This window comes from Oncorhynchus masou, chromosome 21 (assembly GCF_036934945.1).
Source record: "Oncorhynchus masou masou isolate Uvic2021 chromosome 21, UVic_Omas_1.1, whole genome shotgun sequence".
NCBI lineage: Eukaryota > Metazoa > Chordata > Actinopteri > Salmoniformes > Salmonidae > Oncorhynchus > Oncorhynchus masou.
The window spans coordinates 36463837-36484406 of record NC_088232.1 but is presented as its reverse complement, the minus strand read 5'-3'; the positions used below and the strand labels follow the sequence as shown (position 1 = coordinate 36484406).

General features: G+C 41.6%; 2 protein-coding genes across 3 annotated transcripts in view; one reads left to right on the top strand and one right to left on the bottom strand.

The window, feature by feature from the left end:
* The window catches only part of LOC135508256 (dnaJ homolog subfamily C member 17-like), a 59562-nt gene extending 51669 nt beyond the window's left edge, over positions 1 to 7893 (top strand). Inside the window, exon 12 of one of the 2 annotated variants that reach the window (XR_010450774.1) lies at positions 6649 to 6736. Coding sequence is in view for 1 of the 2 variants with exons in the window: in XM_064928320.1 (XP_064784392.1) it covers positions 6649 to 6768 (120 nt within the window). In the remaining variant the exon portion in view is untranslated. Of the gene's footprint in view, positions 1 to 6648 lie in introns of both variants that reach the window. The other variant, XM_064928320.1, reaches the window with a different exon arrangement.
* A 1313-nt stretch (positions 7894 to 9206) lies between these two features.
* Positions 9207 to 11640, bottom strand: gchfr (GTP cyclohydrolase I feedback regulator). The gene is made up of 3 exons (XM_064928322.1): positions 11487 to 11640; positions 10591 to 10685; positions 9207 to 10228 (listed from the first exon to the last, which is right to left on the bottom strand). The coding sequence occupies exons 1-3, from the start codon at positions 11520 to 11522 to the stop codon at positions 10099 to 10101; spliced, it is 261 nt and encodes an 86-aa protein (XP_064784394.1). The 5' UTR covers positions 11523 to 11640; the 3' UTR covers positions 9207 to 10098.
* Positions 11641 to 20570: the final 8930 nt, after the last annotated feature.

The window sequence follows — 20570 nt, the reverse complement described above, 5'->3', positions numbered from 1 at the left end:
GGTTTATTTAGTAGTAGTGGTTTCTTTGCAGTCTCCTCTGAACAGTTGATGTTGAGATGTGTCTGTTACTTGAACTCTGAAGCATTTATTTGGGCTGCAATCTGAGGTGCAGCTAAATCTAATGAACTTATCCTCTGTAGCAGAGGTAACTCTGGGTCTTCCTTTCCTGTGGTGGTCCTCATGAGAGCCTGTTTCATCATAGCGCTTGATGGTTTTTGCGACTGCACTTGAAGAAACTTTCAAAGTTCTTTACATTTTCTGGGTTGACTGACCTTCATGTCTTAAAGTAATGATGGACTGTTGTTTCTCTTTGCTTATTTGAGCTGTTCTTGTCATAATATGGACTTGGTCTTTTATCAAATAGGGCAATATTCTGTATACCACCCCTACCTTGTCACAACACAACTGATAGGCTCAAACGCATTAAGAAGGAAAGAAATTCCACAAATTAACTTTTAAGAAGGCACATCTATTAATTGAAATGCACTCTCGGTGACTACCTCATGAAGCTGGTTGAGAGAATGGCATTAGTGTGCAAAGCTGTCATCAAGGCAAAGGGTGTCTACTTTGAAGAATCTCAAATATAAATTTTTTAAATTTGTTTAATACTTTATTGGACACTACATGATTCCATATGTGCTATTTCATAGTTTTGAAAAACCCTTGAGTGTGCGTCCAAACTTTTGACTCGTACTGTATATACTGAATTGGGTCTCTAAGATGACTTTACTGATCAGATCTTTTAAAATGTCTCCAATAAACACATTCCTGCCACCCTTCCTTCCCCATTAACTCCCTAACGCCAGAACAGACCTTTAACAGATGCAATTACTCACGCAAATATACTAACTGCCTTATCATATCATTTATCCAAGACTGGAACTGAGCATTTCAATAACTCCCAATTCAGTATTTTTTTTCTCCATCCCTACCCCGTCCACTATTTTGTTTTGTTGGGAAGCCATGGTTTCATGCAAGCAGACCGTCAAGGGAGAGGATAGCGTGCTTTATCTGTGGTGATGTGGTCACACAGGGCTAGGCTTGCATAATTCTGGGAACTTTCAATAAATTCCTTGGGGTTCCAGGAAACCTGGTTGGAGGTTTCCAGAATTTCTGCTTGTTCCCTCCTCATTCTAGGATCCCCCAACCAGGACTTTGTGAATACCTGGGAATTTATTGAAAGTTACAGGAATTTTACAACCCTACACAGAGCTCACCATTAGACCAGTGGTTTGAGGTGTGTTTACTCTCGTGTTTGTGTTTAGTACATTGTCCAGACTGGGGTAATTACCATGTGATTACCATAAGAGTACCATTGTCCATAAGAATAGAATGGGTGTCTGACTGCCTTCTCCTCCATCTCTCCCTTCTCAGAGCAGTGTTGGTACTGTGGTCTTTCTGGGCTGACTATGTTCTCCCTCAAACCTAGGATGCTGCTTTTTTTGTAATTGGAAAACATGCTTACAGGTACTGCTTTGACTGGCTCTATAAAGCAAAATTGAGGCTTTTGTGGATATTCATTTGGGCCTTTTGTTGTGTGTTCTTGTCTTGTGAACCACACAGAGCAGTGTCTCACTGTGTTAAGATGTTTCCTCTCACATGGAATACACAGCAGTTCGGTTGTGGCCCTGATAGTGTATAATGAAGATCTGTACAGGATTGAAACAATGGATGCAAACCAGTAAAATCCATCACAAGACAGTGAGAGAGCCTGTGTCGTAACTGTCGCTCTACAATGATGAGTGAGTCAGATAGACAGTGATGAGCTTTGTGGCAGAGCTCCAACTGAAACTCACCTGACTGAATGGATAGACCTCTGTCCCTCAGGATAGGCAGTTTAGTTGCATCTGAAGAAGTTTCATTGTGTAACATGACAAAGTTCTCTTGTCTTCATGTACAGTTGTGGACCAAATTCCAGGGGTGGTCTTATACCATCCCATACATTTTACCTAGGCAATCTTAACAGATACGTGACGTGAATTACACCATGTCCTCTAATAAAACTGCCTGTTCCATTTCAAATCCTTGTGTATTGTTATGATTGGAACACACACTGATTTTTTCCCCCACTGTGAGATTTGTATAAGAAATGCTTCATTGCCGTGTTTGCAGACTAGCAGACCAGACGTGTGTGTGTGTGTGTGCCGTTCTCCGTGGGAGGTCAGGGAAGTCTGAGAATGTTTACCTGCTTGTGTCTCCTGGCACTGAATTATTTGTAATTATTAAATGAAGGGTTTGATATTTAGGGTTCTTTGAATGTCTGGGCTCTGAAGTAAACAGTGTGTGGACTGCTGCATTCCAGTTGCTGTTTGTTCAGCACATTAAGCAGATAAGGAACCATAACACATGCTCAAAGCAGCAGTACAGACCTCATCAGACGCACACACACACACACAGTAGAAATGTTTTTTTGTGTATTTGTACTTTAACCTTCGTTTCACTTCATTTTTTGTCATGTCTCTTTTGGGATATTGAGGGTTTCAATTCTACATTGTTGCTGGTTTAGTGGCCCCAGTGTTTTAAAATCAAATCTGTTGCAATCAGAGGGCTTTTCCCGGAAGGCCCTGATGTGAAAGACATCATTCTGGTATTACAAAGATGTATTGTTGGATATTATATAGCTGAACAGCCCTCTCCCCCATCTCTCTGTCATAGAATCCCCCAACACATCCATCATACAGGGAAATGCCAGAGCACAGGGAGTTCACGTCTCAACTTCCATTTCTCTTTCATTTTGTTTATTTCCTTTATGGGTTTCCAAATGCACCCTCTCTGTCCAGCAGGCTCAAATCCAGCCCTATACAGCCCCCCGAATCTAGTGCTGACTGGCTCTTCCTTCACACTTTACACTATTCACGGACCAGAGCTTTCACCTAGACACCAATACCTCTTCATTTAGCTTACGACCACCTGCACACAGCTTCCTCAGTCCGTTGTCACATGCTGCTACAGTAGGTTTTAGTAGTTATTGCGTGGTTTGGCCCTTTCAAGGCTGTTAAACCTCATTCAGAGAAGTCTATTGTCTTCTCGCTACATTTCAGCAGTTATTAGGGCATTACATAAATACAGTATGTTCCTGTTTCTATAGGTTAGCTTTCCTTCTCAGGGAAAAGGGCCTTTGCCTGTGAATGGCATCCATAAACCATGTTTTCAGGACTAATTGTGGAAATTACTGAACAACACAGGAAGTAGACTTGGAGCCTATTTCAATAGCTGTTATTGCAGTATTATGAGTTAGTATTTGTTCCATCATTACAAGGAGTCGGTCTGTAGATCGTTTTGTCTGTCCTCAAAAAAATGATTGATCTTCTCCCTGAATTTACTCTTGTGAGGAATCTTAGTTTGGCTGTGGCATATGCGATCCTCCTGCCCAGTGTGTGTTTTTTTGAGTTAGCGGGAGCATCTGGGCATACACTCGCACATATCAAACACACCCCTAATGATCTCTAAATAAGTGTTTGGCTCCTATAAATCACCGGCTCCATAACCCACTGACACACACACACACACACACACACACACACACACACACACACACACACACACACTGCAGAGAAATGGCCCCTTGATTAGTTTCAGCAGACGGCAGTACCGTCTGTATTATTGTAGACCTGGCAGTAATTTACCTGGACAACCACTATGGTTTGGTAGAAGTACCGTAGTCTATAGGAGGAGCTGTTGTAAAGAAGATAGTTCACACGTAGCGTTTAAACCTATTTGTCTCAGACACCTTGAAGCAGGATGTCTCGTTGCTTGCAGTGGATCTTGGTGAGAGGGGGAAAGCAAACTGGAGCGAGGCGATGTGGATCAGATTGTTCTGCAAGAAGGTGATGGCTTAAAGTCCTTTTCAGGCTTGTCTAAATCATTCAAATACTTCTATGTTTATCAGTACTGTACACAAACACAATAACTCCTTTTAAATCTCTATTTAAGGTTAATGAGGGCTGTCGGCTGATGGCTCCTAGTCTGTTTCTGGACAGGCATTTAGGCGTGCAGACCAGCTCCGTCTCAGGTCCATGACACATAATAGGCCTTCATGACATCATCAGGTCCTCATAGCCCCCGGGAGACTTACTTCTGTCATGAGCTGGGGAGAGAGTGATTTTAGGAGGGGGAGAAGAAGAGCTGGAAGTCTCTCTTATCACCCCCATGCTAGCTGTGCATTGGCCATCTGACTGGGGATGTAGATAAAGGGCCTCATTGCCAAAGTCTTGAACTATCACTTTAAGGGGCGGCAACCACTCGCCTAGTGGTTAGAGCGTTGGACTAGTAACCGGAAGGTTGCAAGTTCAAACCCCCGAGCTGACGAGGTACAAATCTGTCGTTCTGCCCCTGAACAGGCAGTTAACCCACTGTTCCTAGGCCGTCATTGAAAATAAGAATTTATTAACTGGCTTGCCTAGTTAAATAAAGGTAAAATAAAAAGGAAGGAATACAGTCCTTGTATGATCATTTGCCAGATCAGATACTACTTTTCAACAAAAGTGAGAGAACTGTGTGTAACTCAAGACAAACACACACAGAGAGACAGGTGGGTCTAATGTAGAGCAGATCTCCTGATCCCATCTGTCTGTGGGGGAAAATACTGTGCCTGGCCACCTGCAGCATAGCCTGCCGACTGCTGTGGAGCACCCTGACTCACCGCCCTGCCTGGCGTATGGTGCTGATGTTACGGCTGGCCTGGTGTCAGGTTGTAGCATGCTGTTGGGAGGCTCCGGGCCGTGAGTGATATCAGTGCTGTTAGTCAGCCCTGAGCGAACGAGCATGGAATGGAGCAGTGTGTGTGTGTTTGTCATCCTGCCAGTGTGCTGGCCTGGTCCTCTTTGTTGTGGGACTCATTGTTTATCTTATGTGGTTTCCCTAGTCTCTCTCCAGCCGCTGGTGTGTTTATGGGGCAACACACACACAAACACACCTCCCCAAGTGTTAAGTTAGTCAGGGTTGCACAGACTAAACGCGTACGTTGAGTGTGAGCCCACCAGGCAAGGAAACGGCTCTCATCTATGGAGAACTGTGTCACTCTCCTTAGACACCTGTTTGTGTTCCGAGCTCACCTCCTACATGGGAAGTGAACCAATAGAATATTTATTAACCTTACATGGGAAATAAATAGAGACATACAGTATTAGTGTCCAAATAAGCCTAGTTTTTCATATAAGCATTTCAGAGAATGGCCAGTAGAGGTCTGTGTGGAGTAAAGGTGTATGGTGGGTGGAAGGGGGGGACTGCATTCCCTCCGGCCCACAGTTACACCCTTTGTTTTGTTTAATTGAAGATGCAACAGTTGTTTATTTACTTAAGTGAGCTTGCGTGATATTTCATGGTTACATCTTAGACAAGGACTTGATCTCACATTACTGGAATGATAATCACAGCTGTCTATCCAACAGCATGGAGAGGGAGCCTGCCTCCCCACGCCATCCCTCTTTCTCCTCCTCTCTCCTACCCCTCTCTCTCGTACACACGGGTGGATGCTGGAGTCCCAGTAATCTTTTCCAGATGGTTTACCTCACCGAGCCACTCTCTTACCCTCCTTCATTCTCTACACTTTCTCTCTCTCCCCTTTCTCTTCTGTGTCCCACTCTGTCTCTCTCACATTCACTTCTCTCTGCTCACTGGCTTGTTAGGGAGACACTTCCTTGGCACAGCAGACTTCCTCCATCTAATCCTATAAAACAGGTTTATTCTGTGGACACTCCGCCTCCCCCCCTCCATTGAGGATTAGGGGCGGTGCGTGTGTCTGACTGACTGTGTGTGTGTGCACATGCATCAAATCAAATTGTATTTGTCACATCCGCCAAACACCACTGGTAAGCGTGTCTTTGCATACTTGTGTGTGTCAGCCCCTAGTGCTTACCGTGCAGCCTAGTGCTTACCGTGCAGCCTAGTGCTTACTGTGTGTCTCTCTGTCTGTCTGTCTGTGAGACTGATCAACAACTACAGGAAGCATTTGGTTGCAGTCATTATTGCAGCTAAATGTGGCACAACCAGTTATTGAGTGTAAGGGGGCAATTACTTTTTCACACAGGGAATTGGGTGTTGCAGAATTTTTTATTCAATAAATAAAATAAGTATCTTTTTGGGGGTAAACTCAGGTTTCGGTTGAAGATCATAACATTTAGTATCAAAAATAGAGAATCAGAGAGGGGGCAAACTTTTTGGCACTGTATGTCTGAAACGGTCCTCCCTCCCACACACCTGTCCTGTCCTCCCTTCCCTCCACCTGTCCTGTCCTCCCTTCCCCCCACCTGTCCTGTCCTCTCCTCCCTTCCCCCCCACCTGTCCTGTCCTCTCCTCCCTTCCCCTCACCTGTCCTCTCCTCCCTTCCCCGCACCTGTCCTCTCCTCTCTCTGGTCCTGTCGTGAAAAAAACAGACAGCAGCCACGAGTGACCGACAGTTATCATTTGGTCCATGCTCTGTTGCACACTTATGTCACATGTAGAGCTTGTTTTTGTATTTGCACTGTGTTATCCCATTATTAATGCAATGGCTTAGCATGGTTTGCTTCTTCACATCGACCGTTTTACACTGGTAACTAAGGTAAAGTTGGTGAAATGACTGTGGTAAAGATCACAGGTTGTAAATGCTTTGTACCTGTCCTCTGCCTGCCTGTCCCTGTTGATCTGACTGTTTGTCTACCCTTACAGGGCGCCCTGAGCAGTGAGCGGGACTATGAGAGCGTGGTGCTGATGAATATGAGACAAGCATCAGAGAGACAGAGACTCATAGAGGAGATGCAGAGAGAGGACGAGGAGGATGCAGCATAGTACCAGCCCAGATCCAGTCTCAGACCGGGATTCAATCCAAGGTGTGTTTTCTGTAAGGGTGCGGTGCTTGACATTTGAAGGTCATTTCCGTTTGAGCTGACATCTGCACCCTATACTGTGAATGTGATCTCCGCGCTTCAATGAACCTTTGAATGAATCCTGGCCCCAGACCAGCTCTTCCCAGCCACAACTAAACTACAGTTTACTATACACCTGATGCTTTAGTTTCATAAAGCACATCTCATCTGTGTTTAAAAAAAAAAAAAAAAATCTGTTGAATAAACGTATTTTTTAAAGAACGGGTGTGTTTCTGGTTTGTCATTTACTGAATTACTACCAGCTACTATTCTAATGTAAACTCAACCAGTGTACTTTTTCATCCAAACCACTTGTAAGATGAACAGGGGAAGAAGAATTTTATACTAACAAGGAATGTTATCATAACATATTGCAAAAGACCCCAAATAAATGGGCCATCCAACATCTAAATGATGCAATCATGTAATTTGCATCTGTCAGTATCACTTTCTCAAACTGTAAAACGTTAGGGTAATGAACAATCTTTGCAGCAAAGAGACTGAGTCGTTTCCCTTTAATGCAATTTGAAGTTGTCTTCCAACAGTGTAAACCACAAACCATGTGAAAAGAAGATGGGGAAATTATGGCTATTACATTTTTAACTGTCAATCAGCCTGGGATGGGAGTGGTAGTACTGTAGGCATGTTTTCAAGGGAATGTTTGTGGGCCCATGTGATGAAATGGGAATATACTCGAGGCCCTTTATTGGTGGTTATGATTGTTTGAGTTTTGTATATCGAAGGTACTGTACAACTTCAAGGCTGATACTTGATCTGAAGACTTTAGTACCACCCTGCACTGAACTTTGACATTGTAGTTAGCGAGTCCAAAATATACCTATTCTAAGTGCGATTCACCCTCGTCTCCTCTGTCAAATCCTGTTTACTGGTTGTGCTACAATAAATACATCTGTTCCTTGAAAGTATTATGAAGAGATAATCTGATGACTAGTTGGTCATCCCAGTGAAATCAACTGAACTGAAGATCAAATGTAAATCCTGTTTACTGGTTGTGCTACAATAAATACATCTGTTCCTTGAAATCGTTGGTATTCATGAAAGATATATTCATACAGTATCATGACCGTTCCTCTCTTGCCTGAATGTTGTGGTTTCAGATGAGTTTCCCAACAGAGGCTGTTAAATGAGTTGCTCATGGAGGAAGAGGTCTCCTGATGTCACACCCGAATGCTGGGATGTCTGGGCCACTTCTATTTAGGACCTGACACACTGAGCTAGGCTACAGTCACTCTGACCAGAGAAACAAACATTTGTAACAGTGTCCTCTCCGTGGGACATCCAAAAACAAAATAGATGTATGTTGTCCCTCAGTGGACTATGGTATAATGTAGTCTATTCCTGGGGCTGTGTGAAGTTTCTTCCTGTCATCGTGTTATTTTGGAGACTCATAGCCAGCTGGTTGGTCCAACCCAGTGATCCATCTCCCCGGCACTCCCAGCCTGCCGCAGCTCTCTTACACAACGGCCAGCTGTGGTGTGAGCCATCGTGTCCCTACACTTCTCTCCCCATACTCTCCTCTTCTACTGCAATATACACTAATCAGATGGTTCTATTTATGCATTTGATGGACGGCCTGTCATACCCGAGAGAAAAAAGCTGAACATTGAGTCCAAATTACAAGAGGGAATACAATTACAGTTCCAGGAACATATCCTGACCGTGCCCAGTGCCAGCGGATTGTGCTGCATGGAAATGAAACAGGAAGATGTGGTGTCCCAACAAAAGCCATCCAATCAACAGGAGAAGCCTCCAGCGGCATCTTCACAGCATCCTCTTCCTCAGATCCTCTGTCCGTGTGGAAGCTGGCATCTCCTCAGATGCCAGCAGAACCTGGAACCGACCACAGTTGCGCCCGCATGGAGAAATTAGGGGCCCTTTTGATATTTGGGTGTAAATTGTGGCCAAGTCACGGCAGCAGGCCTGGCGAAGGCTTGGTGATCTGGGGTTAGCCTCAGACATGCGCTGGCAGCCCAGAGACTAATGAAACCACCCAGTAGCAGCAGAAGTGCTGGCTCAGATGGTCTCCACCAGGCATGTCTGCAGCACACTTGTCACACTTACAGGACCCGACTAACTTCCCCCTATGTACTGAGGTCTCACTGGCCCACTTTGAGAGTCTAAAAACCACTGCAGACGTGCCATATTTCCCCTCAACCTGAGGCGTGAAGGCACAGTTCCAATGGCTTGTTTAGAGCTTTTTTTTCAGAGAGCATGACACATTTGTCCAACAAATGTAATGCTTACCATATTGTACTGACAGATGGCAGACCGGGAGATCAGACTTCCAACCTGTCCTTTTAAGTAAACTCTACTCCTTGAGAGTTGGGACATGCCACGGAGCAAATATCAAATCACCTTTATTATAATTTCTTCACATGCATCTAATGTTACCAATGATATGAAAACTAATATTCTCACACAGCTCCTTTTTACACCAACTTTTGACAGTTTTATCTGTCACTTATTTCTTAGTTGTATGTACATATCTACCTCAATTACCTCATAACTCTGTACATTGTACTGGTACCCCTTGTATATAGCCAAGTTATCATTATTCATTGTATTTATTACATGTTATTTTCTTTCTCTCTGCAATGTTGGGAATGGCCCATAATTAAGCAGTTCACTGTTAAATCGACACCTGTTTACAGAGCATTTGAGAAAATGGAATAGGATTCAGGATAGAGGAATATTTGCTTGGCCTAAAGGCAATGTAAAACTTTAGAACTGATTCAACATCATACTCTTGACATTCAGATTCAGTTAGTAATGAAGTGAACTACATTCCTCTCTGGAATGTACTTTTCTTGACATCGTCCTGTTTCCCTGAACTCTAAACCCATTGCTATGATAGATTATGAACAAGCCACTACACACATTTGGTAGCTGCTCCATCACATTGGAGTGAGTTTGAATGGGAGTACAAAAGATTTTGGACAAGTAGTGTCATTATACAAATTCACACATTTGCTAACGGGGCAAATACCGATCTGGAGAATTGATCATTCGAAATTCAGTAATCTGCACCCCTTGCTAAAAAATAAATAAATGGAAGACAAAGGACCAGTACATCACAAAGAACAGTAGCAAAATGAATGTATAGAATCCATCCTTGATTTGATGTAATACATACAATATAGGTTATCATCTCTTGCTCCTCATTGGACAGAACACTACCACCACAACCTTGTGGCCCAAGACACACTATCAGTGTCATTGATCCACAGTCAGGTCACTCAGTCTCCTTGTGCATGCACCACACCAGCGTTTGACCCACGCCTGTCATCGTCACCAAGCGGAAGCCAATCTTCTCCAACTTGTCCAACACCAACCGCGGAGGTTCATCCACGTGGTACTCCGAGCTGCAAGGGGCAGAAAGTTTAGTTTTTTTCTCAGATGTAAAATGTCAAACTCATTCTGTGAACTCTGTCAGGAGTGCGAACACGCAGGAGAACTCGGCTAAATGAGCCAGGATTGTGTTTGTGATTATTCCCTCCACACCTTGGTTCATTTCCCAAAAGCACTTGTGGCAGATCCACAATGACAACACTTCCCTGTTGTTCGATCAGCTCTGCTTGTCTGCTCCCAAACTACAGAGCAACAGCCTATGTCCTTTCCTGGTTCAACTTATACCACTACTACACCATTCGTCCGTCGCTCAGAGGTTTGTCATAATCTTGGCCGTAAGGATGGAGACATACAGTGAGATATACTCAACACTCACAAATTGTTCCCCAGCATGGTGGTTTTCCTGGCTCCCAGGTAGTTCATTATGGTTGGGTCAGAGTATTCATCTCCTACCATGGTTGGCCCTGTCTCCTGAAAAACAGATATTCAGGTGTGTGCACAGTGTAGAGTGTACAAAACATTAACACATTACTAATATTGACACACAATATTAGGAAGGACCTTTCTTGATACACACAGGAAACTGTTCAGTGTGAAAAACGCAGCAGCGTTGCAGTTCTTGACACAAACCAGTGTGCTCAAAGGCACTTAAATATTTTGTCTTGCCCATTCACCCTCTGAATGGCACACACACACACAATCCATGTCTCAAGATTTAAAAATCCTTCTTTAACCTGTCTCCTCCCCTTCATCTGCACTGATTGAAGTGGAATTAACAAGTGACATCAATAAGGGATCATAGCTTTCACCTGGATTCGCCTGGTCAGTTTGTCATGGAACGAGCATCTGTTCTTAATGTTTTGTACACTCCGTTGCATTCTTGAAATACATTGACAAACACCGAAAATATGCATGGCATGTCATCCACAATCTCTATAACAATTTACCAGTTATGGTTATGCACAGAAATAGGCCTACATACTTTATCTGACTGAGCAGTGAACGTGTTTTTAATTTGGTGTACTGAAGAAAAAGAAACGAGACGCGAGCTGCTATGCACTAGTTCGAATTTGTTTCGCTTCCATGTTTGCAAATGTTACAATGTTGCAAACATGGACATAGCTGATACCCATGTAATAAGCTACACGTCAAAATCGGCGACATGGTTGCAGAGCCTTCCTTTACAAAGTCTTTAGTCTCTATAACATTTCAGCGTACGCGTCAACCGCAAGGATGCAGTCTGTATGCTATGACGGGATGAGGAATACTAACCAGTCGGATCTGAGTACTAACGAGTACATAGGGCATCCTGGATCTCAACCGTTTAACGGGTAGTCCCCCGGGAATGGATGATAAGATAGTTACTTAAGAGAGACGACAGTGCGCTTTCCAAGTTACACTCGCACTGACAGCTCACAACAGAATGCGGAAACACCCATCGCAATGGACCAATCATAGCACTCTCAGCTACTTGTCAACAATGCTGGTGCATGCACAGTGCGCGTGCTCGTCCAATATTATAGTAAAAGAAAAAGCTATTCATTTAGGCACACATTATTGCTTATTTTACGCATCAAACTGGACAGAATGTGAACATGTTTTATATTAAAGGCATATCTGATGTCATATGTATGGCTTTTTTTGTCAGACCTATTAAAATCAGGGTCACTCATAAATGTTGCAGCACTATTTGTTTAAAGAGTATACACTCCCCTCTGTTTGTATTTGGACAGTAAAACTCACCTTTTTAATTTGCCTCTATACTCCAGATTTATTTTGTGGATAAAATGTTACAAATGAGGCGAGAGTACAGAATGTCACCTTTATTTGAGGGTATTTTCATATCTGTTTTACCGTTTAGAAAGCACTTTATGCATATCGTCCCCCCATTTTAAGAAGTCATATGTATTTGGACTAGTTCACTTATAGTGTATTAAAGTAGTCAAAAGTTTAGTATTTGGTCCCATAATCCTTGCACGCAATGATGTTATCAAGTTTGTGACTGCAAATTTGTTGGATGCATTTGCAGTTTTTGGTTGTGTTTCAGAGGATGTTTTGCCCGATAGGAACTAAATGGTGAATAATATATTGTCATCTTGGAGTCACAAGATGTTTCTGAACACTTCTACATTAAGTTGGATGCTACCATGATTATGGATAATCATGAATCAATCATGAGAAAGTTACAGAGGCACAAAGATCATACCTCACCCAAAATGCTAACCTTCCCTGTTATTGGTAATGGTGAGAGGTTAGCATGTTTTGTTGTAGTAACTTTCTCACTCTATCCGGATTAATTTAGAAGTGTTCAGAAACAACTTATCGGCTCACTTAGAAATAAAATGACTCCAGTCATCATTCACCATTCAGTTAACATTGGGCAAATCATAACCCAAAACACATACTAAACCTTTGGCTACTTTAATACACTATAAGTGTGTGGGGGGGGGGGCTGCTTTCATTTCTGAAAAGTGCTTTCATTTCTGAACAGTAAAACATATGTATGATAAATACCCTCAAAGAAAAGCTGACATGCTGTTGTTTTGCCTCATATTCATATGTGAAAATGTGAACTGTTGGAGTACAGAGCCAGAAGTAAAGAAAATGCTTTCGTCCAATCTCCATTGTGTATAGTGGCTTGAATATTTGCCATGTTCATGGTTTTCTCGGTTGGGCTCAGGTTTATCTTTTAATTGGCTTTGAAACTGTCCATTATGTCCACTGAGGTTTCAGCCAAAACACGGATGTGTAGCAATCTTACATATATGAAGAGCTTCTTTAGGCTACAAGTAAGTTGTCTCAAATAACTGACCGAGTTCTTCTGTTTTTTGTTGTTGTTGTTTTTACCTCTGTCTCTCGTGATTTTTTGCTTTTTTATATTGGGAAACATTCCATGGTCAAACACTCATTATCGCGATAGACTTTGCTGCTTTCAGTATCCCAACACTGTATTGATGAATGGTGACAGTATTTCCAGGTGCTAAGTATGGGCTACTATGTTGCCTTTCCAGTTTTGTTACAAATGACTTTTGGATTCAACCCACATCACGTGTTAATACACAGTCCTATAGTATATACTGTGATTTTGTATACATGCAGAACTCAACCATATTTTTACAGTCTGGAACTATGATTTCCTTTTCTGAGATTTATTAATTTCCCTTTCAGTGCAGCAAAAAATAATTTGGATTAGTCTTTTGAGGTAGTAGGGGAAATGAAAGACATAACCCATATCCTAACAACAATGGAGGGGACATTGATTAAATCAGCAATATGAATGTAATGTCCTTTTGATGCCAAAGAGGACTTGACGGACAATCAGTTTGGCTTTGAATGTTATGCTCAGTGGGGCTGGTAATTTATAGTGTGATCACAGCTTGATATTGCTCTGATGGGAAGAGATATGGGAGTAAACCAGACCTTACTCATGGTACACAAAACCCATTCCATGCACTTTGATACACCAGAGTTGCAGACAATTTGTTTATGTGGTTTGGAAGTTCTTATTGTGAAACACATACTCATTTGGTTTCTGATTGGATGTGATTCCTGGAAATGCATTTCATTAGCATGTGTCACTTGTATGGTACATCAATCCCAAATTATAATCTTGCTGTTAAATAACGACTGTCTTTCTCAAGCATAATTTATGTCTTTATCAAATCATGTTTTCTACGCTGCATTACACAGTCATACAAACTCTAACAAGCTGATAAGTACAGGCTATGCGTTCCCATTGACACAGGTGGGAGGTTTGGTGAGAAGATTGCCACCTGCTGGCTTTGTAGACCAATGTCACCAGTAGGCGTCTTACCCACTCATCTGCACAAAAGAAGTAAAAAAAGAAATGTAAAAAAGTAAGGGTAGTTTCCCAGAAAGTGTCTCTTTCGTATTTTTATCGCCACCCAAAGAGCACAGGAGACCTGATTCAGGAAAGAAAACAGGAAACCAGTGGAGCTGTCGCTGCTTTACTCCAAAAACAAATGAAATACCACTTCTGCTAAAAAAAACACTCTCTTAGAAAGTATTCCTGGGGCCCTCGGAACGTCCTGTGGTCCTCTGAGGAACTTCCTGATCTAGCTCATCTGCTGTGCATTATTAGAGCCCCGGGTCACCTTTACAGTGACCTGGAGGGACAGCAGGGCTCATCCCTGGAGCAGCCAAACCAGCCACAGGAAGCAGTTTGCTGCTGTGACAAGGGCCTCTCCTTCACCTCACCACTGAGAATTAGTGATGAGGGGAGATATACTATTTATTGTCAGAAGAGTACTTCCCCACAGACAGCAGTAAGAACACATACTGCCACATGATGGGAAATGCAAGGATGCCCTTGACCCTGTCGGGCTTCAGCAACAGGGAGTTTAATTAATCAAAACAGCAGAAGCTCAGTCAATCTCTGAATATTACACACTCACACATACACATTCTCACTCACACACACTCACTGATGTTTTATTTTCTGAATGCACTGGAAATCCATATGCCACCTACAGTTCCAGTTTCTAAATGTGTGCCTGTGCTATGGTCGCAAAACACACATTTATGTTTTCCACCACAAAAAAATAAATACACCTCTGTCCTTTGCGGAAGTGTGATTTATACACAAGGCATTGCAATGATAATCGGTTGATAGTTGATTGCCTGCTGTTTTATAGTGTTTGGTTATAAGTATTGTATTGAATTAGCTAAACAGCCACTCATACCCAATTTATCATTAGATTGTTATCGCTATGTAAAATAATTGTAATAAATGCCTATTAGAATGCTCCTTCAGATTCCTGCTTTGCCTTGGACCCTAAGATGTCTCCAAATGAAAAGTCACAAGGATTGGATATAGGGAGCACTTCTATAGTTTCCGAACCTACCCTACAGACCTAACACAAAAGAATGGTGTTTCTTTCAGAAGCCTTCACCGATTATTGTACACCAGTCTAGGGGACATGGAGGAATAGTAGGCTTTTGTATGAGTTGAACAGTTCTCTTTAATTGATTTCCTTCATCCTGGCATCTTCCTTTGGACAGAGGTCCCAGCAACCCACAAAAGGTATTGAGCAATGCATGAAGTCAATGGCCGAGGGATTTATTTGCTGTGAGGATTAGTGGGAGAGGACCAGAGACGAAGGTAACATACTAGAATTAGCTGCTAAAGCAATCTCTTTAAATCATGGAAGTATAGTGTGGGCTGGATGAATTATGGAAGGTCGTACACTAAGTTCTTACAGAAAGAGAAATCAAATGGTAAGCAATAAGAAACGAGATAAGATATGCAGTTATGGTTGAAACAACTATGTTACCACAAAAATCTATGTGATGATGTTGAATCAACATGGAAAATCATTGGGTTTGCAAAAAGTCATCAACGTAAGAGAATTTCATATTTACTTCACCCAACTTTTAACCTACATTTTTTTTGTTAATTTCACTTTTAATTCACGTTAGTTGACAACTCAACCAAGTGTTAATCAAAATTAAATGTTTAATTGACATCCGTGCCCAGTGGGGAGAGTACATAAGCAGGCAATCCTCCAGATGTATGATGATACTCCCATAATTGGAGTAAAATAATGGACAACAATACGTAGGCTTATATTGACAGCTAATACATACTACAGTTTAAGTCGGAAGTTTACATACACCTTAGCCAAATATATTTAAACTCAGTTTTTCACAATTCCTGACATTTAATCTCAGTAAAAATGCCCTGTTTTAGGTCAGATAGGATCACCACTTTATTTTAAGAATGTGAAATGTCAGAATACTAGTAGAGAGAATTATTTATTTCAACTTTTATTTCTTTCATCACGTTCCCAGTGGGTCAGAAGTTTACATACACTCAATTAGTATTTGGTAGCATTGCCTTTAAATTGTTTAAATTTGGTCAAATGTTTTGGGTAGCCTTCCACAATCTTCCCACAATAAGTTGGGTGAATTTTGGCTCATTCCTCCTGACAGAGCTTGTGTAACTGAGTCAGGTTTGTAGGCCTCCTTGCTCTCACACGCTTTTCCAGTTCTGCCCACATATTTTCTATAGGGTTGAGGTCATGGCTTTGTGATGGCCACTCCAGTACCTTGACTTTGTTGTCCTTAAGCCATTTTGCCCAAAATTTGGACATATGCTTGGGGTCATTGTCCATTTGGAAGACCCATTTGTGACCAATCTTTAAATTCCTGACTGATGTCTTGAGATGTTGCTTCAATATATCCACCAATTCTTCCTCCCTCATGATGCCATCTATTTTGTGAAGTTCACCAGTCCCTCCTGCAGCAAAGCACCCCCACAACATGATGCTGCCACCCCCATGCTTCATGGTTGGGATGATGTTCTTTGGCTTGCAAGCATCCCCTTTTTCCTCTAAACATAACGATGGTCATTATGGTCAAACAGTTCTATTTTTGTTTCATCAGACCAGAGGACATTTCTCCAAAAAAGTCTTTGTCCACATGTGCAGTTGCAAACCGTAGTCTGGCTTTTTATGGCGGTTTTGGAACAGTGGATTCTTCCTTGCTGAGCGACCTTTCAGGTTATGTCTATATAGGACTCATTTTTACTGTGGATAAGGATACTTTTGTACCTGTTTCCTCCAGAATCTTCACAAGGTCCTTTGCTGATGTTCTGGGATTGATTTGCACTTTTCGCACCAAAGTATGCTCATCTCTAGGAGACGGAACACATCTCCTTCCTGAGCGGTATGACGGCTGCGTGGTCCCATGGTGTTTATACTTACTCACTATTGTTTGTACAGATGAACATGGTCCCTTCAGGCATTTGGAAATTGCTCCCAATGATGAACCAGACTTGTGGAGGTCTACAATTATTTTCTGAGGTCTTGGCTGATTTCTTTAGATTTTCCCATGATGTCAAGCAAAGTGGCACTGAGTTTGAAGGTAGGCCTTGAAGTACATCCACAGGTACACCTCCAATTGACTGAAATTATGTCAATTAGCCAATCAAAAGCCATGACATAATTTTCTGGAATTTTCCAAGCTGTTTAAAGGCACAGTCAACTTAGTGTATGTAAACTTCTGACCTACTGGAATTGTGATACAGTGAATTATAAGTGAAATAATCTGTTTGTAAACAATTATTGGAAAAATGACTTGTGTCATGCACAAAGTAGATGTTCTAACCGTCTTACCAAAATTTGAAAAATGATTTTTAATGACTCCAACCTAAGTGTATGTAAACTTCCGACTTCAACTGTATATACATTTTATATTAGTTTTCTATTCTTGTTTTTTTAAATTTGATTTGTTTTTAGTCCCAGCCTACAGCTACCCTCAACCACTCCCATTTATCTCTGAAAACCATTCAGTTTTGATTTCTAATTAAGTGATAATGCCCAAGAACCCGGTGTTTAGAGGATATATTGGCCCAGTTGTTGTTGAGCCCAAGACGAAGTCAATATATCCTCCAAAAACTGATTTTGAAGGCATTATCACTTTTATACAATGGGTTACTAACATATTCAAATAGTGATTTACATATTTTAATTAAAAACCTTATTTTGCTGAATTATTTTTACAATTTCATCCTTCCACAAGATATAGTCCCAATACGAATCTAGGGTTGCCTCCAAAGTCGGCTGGTCGTTCGTTCTATCGGTTCGGTTGCTAGAGATGCGACCCAGTCATTCAAGCTTTTTGTACTGTATCTATGGACGCGACCCAGTAGTTCGTTCTACATGTTTCATTACCATACTGGCTGGCAACGTTCTTACCCCTTGCTTGCTAGCTAGCCAGCTAATAACAGCAAAGTAGCTGCATTTGCATTTGTTTAAGCTGTTTTCTCGTGGCATTTATTTGGATACATCCATAACAATGAACTAATGATGCGCGAGTTCGTCTGGCATGGAAAATGTGCTCTCTCGTCAGGACACTGTTGTTCAGAGGAGCTAGCCCACAACACAGCTAACACAATCACTTCAAACTGAAGCTGGAAAGACAGCAAACTAGCTGCACTTCGTTTAGTTTTACCTCTTTGCAATTGACATTTCTTTGTATATATCCATAAAAATGATGCCAGCTGATTCATGATATCTGAGAAACGCTGCCTGTCTGTCTCCTCCCAATTCCCGACATGTTCATTACCATGAGACAGCTGGAGATCGAATTTGAATATTGAAACAATGTTGCAAATGTTGGAGTGACAGACAGCAAGGTTTATACAAATCTCCGCTGTTGAAAACTAAATGTTAATCTAAAAGAAATGTGAGAGAATGTCTAGATGCTTTTTATAGTGGAGATCAAGATTATAAAGTGCTTGGCTGGGCTGAAGAGACAGTGGGTTTCACAGTCAGATGGAACAGAGTAAATAGGCATTTTAACTTCATAAATTGAAGATTTAGCTGGTGATAACTTGTGGAATAGACACCGTCTGGAATGTGGTTTTAACCAATCGACATTTGGGATTATACCCATGGTATAATTAGCATATATCGTTCAATGTAATGTTTCACAAAAGTTTTGAACCTTCCTATTCTCATAGTTTCTACAGATTGTAAATGAAAGATTTAATATTTTTACAAGAAGTATTATTAAATTATTGATCGATTGACTATGGCTTTTCAAGTCACCCAGCAGTGCTTTTTGCAGAGTTAGCTCCAGGTAAATGTTGCAATTCTTGAACATTCCTGAACCTGCAACCAAACACAAGCTACATATGGGCAGTACCAAAACAAGTGATCTAATGATTCTGTCTCTTCGCAGCAAATGTGGATGTTGTATCCCCCATATATATGCAGTGCCTTCAGAAAGTATTTAGACCCCTTGACTTTTTGTTACATTATAGACTTATTCTACAAATATATATTATTTTAAATCCTCATAAACCTTTGCACAATACCCCATAATGACAAAGTGAAAACATGTTTTTAGATTTTTTGCTAATTTATACCTGACAGAGCTTGAGAGGATATGCTGAGAAGAATGGGAGGAACTACCCAAATACAGGTGTGCCAAGCTTGTTGCGTCATACCCAAGAAGACTCGAGGCTGTAGTCGCTGTCAAAGGTGCTTCAACAACGTACTGAGAAAAGGGTCTGAATACTTATTAGCAAACATTTCTAAAAACCTGTTTTCAATCTGTCCTTTTTTCCCCCCACCTTTGTTTAACCCGGTAGGCTAGTTGAGAACAAGTTCTCATTTACAACTGCGACCTGGTCAAGATAAAGCATAGCAGTGTGAACCGACAACACAGAGTTACATATGGAGTAAACAATAAACAATTCAATAGCACAGAAGACAAAACAAAAAAAGAGTCAATATACATTGTGTGCAAAAGGCATGAGGAGGTAGGCAAATAATTACAATTTAGCAGATTAACACTGGAGTGATAAATGATCAGATGGTCATGTGCAGGTAGAGATACTGGTGTGAAAAAGAGCAGAAAAGTAAATAATTAAAATTGTGTGGGTTTGAGGTAGGTAAATTGGGTGGGCTATTTACCGATAGACTATGTACAGCTGCAGCGATCGGTTAGCTTCTCAGATAGCAGATGTTTAAAGTTGGTGAGGGAGATAAAAGTCTCCAACTTCAACGATTTTTGCAATTCGTTCCAGTCACAGGCAGCAGAGAACTGGAAGGAAAGGCGGCCAAATGAGGTGTTGGCTTTAGAGATGATCAGTGAGATACACCTGCTGGAGCGCGTGCTACGGGTGGGTGTTGCCATTGTGACCAGTGAACTGAGATAAGACGGAGCTTTACCTAGCATGGACTTGTAGATGACCTAGAACCAGTGGGTCTGGCGACGAATATGTAGCGAGGGCCAGCCGACTAGAGCATACAGGACGCAGTGGTGGGTGGTATAAGGTGCTCATACACACATAATATGTACAGTGGGGCAAAAAAAGTATTTAGTCATCCACCAATTGTGCAAGTTCTCCCACTTAAAAAGATGAGAGGCCTGTAATTTTCATCATAGGTACACTTCAACTATGACAGACAAAATGAGAGAAAAAAATCCAGAAAATCACATTGTAGAATTTTTAATGAATTTATTTGCAAATTATGGTGGAAAATAAGTATTTGGTCACCTACAAACAAGCAAGATTTCTGGCTCTCACCGACCTGTAACTTCTTCTTTAAGAGGCTCCTCTGTCCTCCACTTGTTACCTGTATTAATGGCACCTCTTTGAACTTCTTATCAGTAGAAAAGACACCTGTGTACAACCTCAAACAGTCACACTCCAAACTCCACTATGGCCAAGTCCAAAGAGCTGTCAAAGGACACCAGAAACAAAATTGTAGACCTGCACCATGCTGGGAAGACTGAATCTGCAATAGGTAAGCAGCTTGGTTTGAAGAAATCAACTGTGGGAGTAATTATTAGGAAATGGAAGACATACAAGACCACTGATAA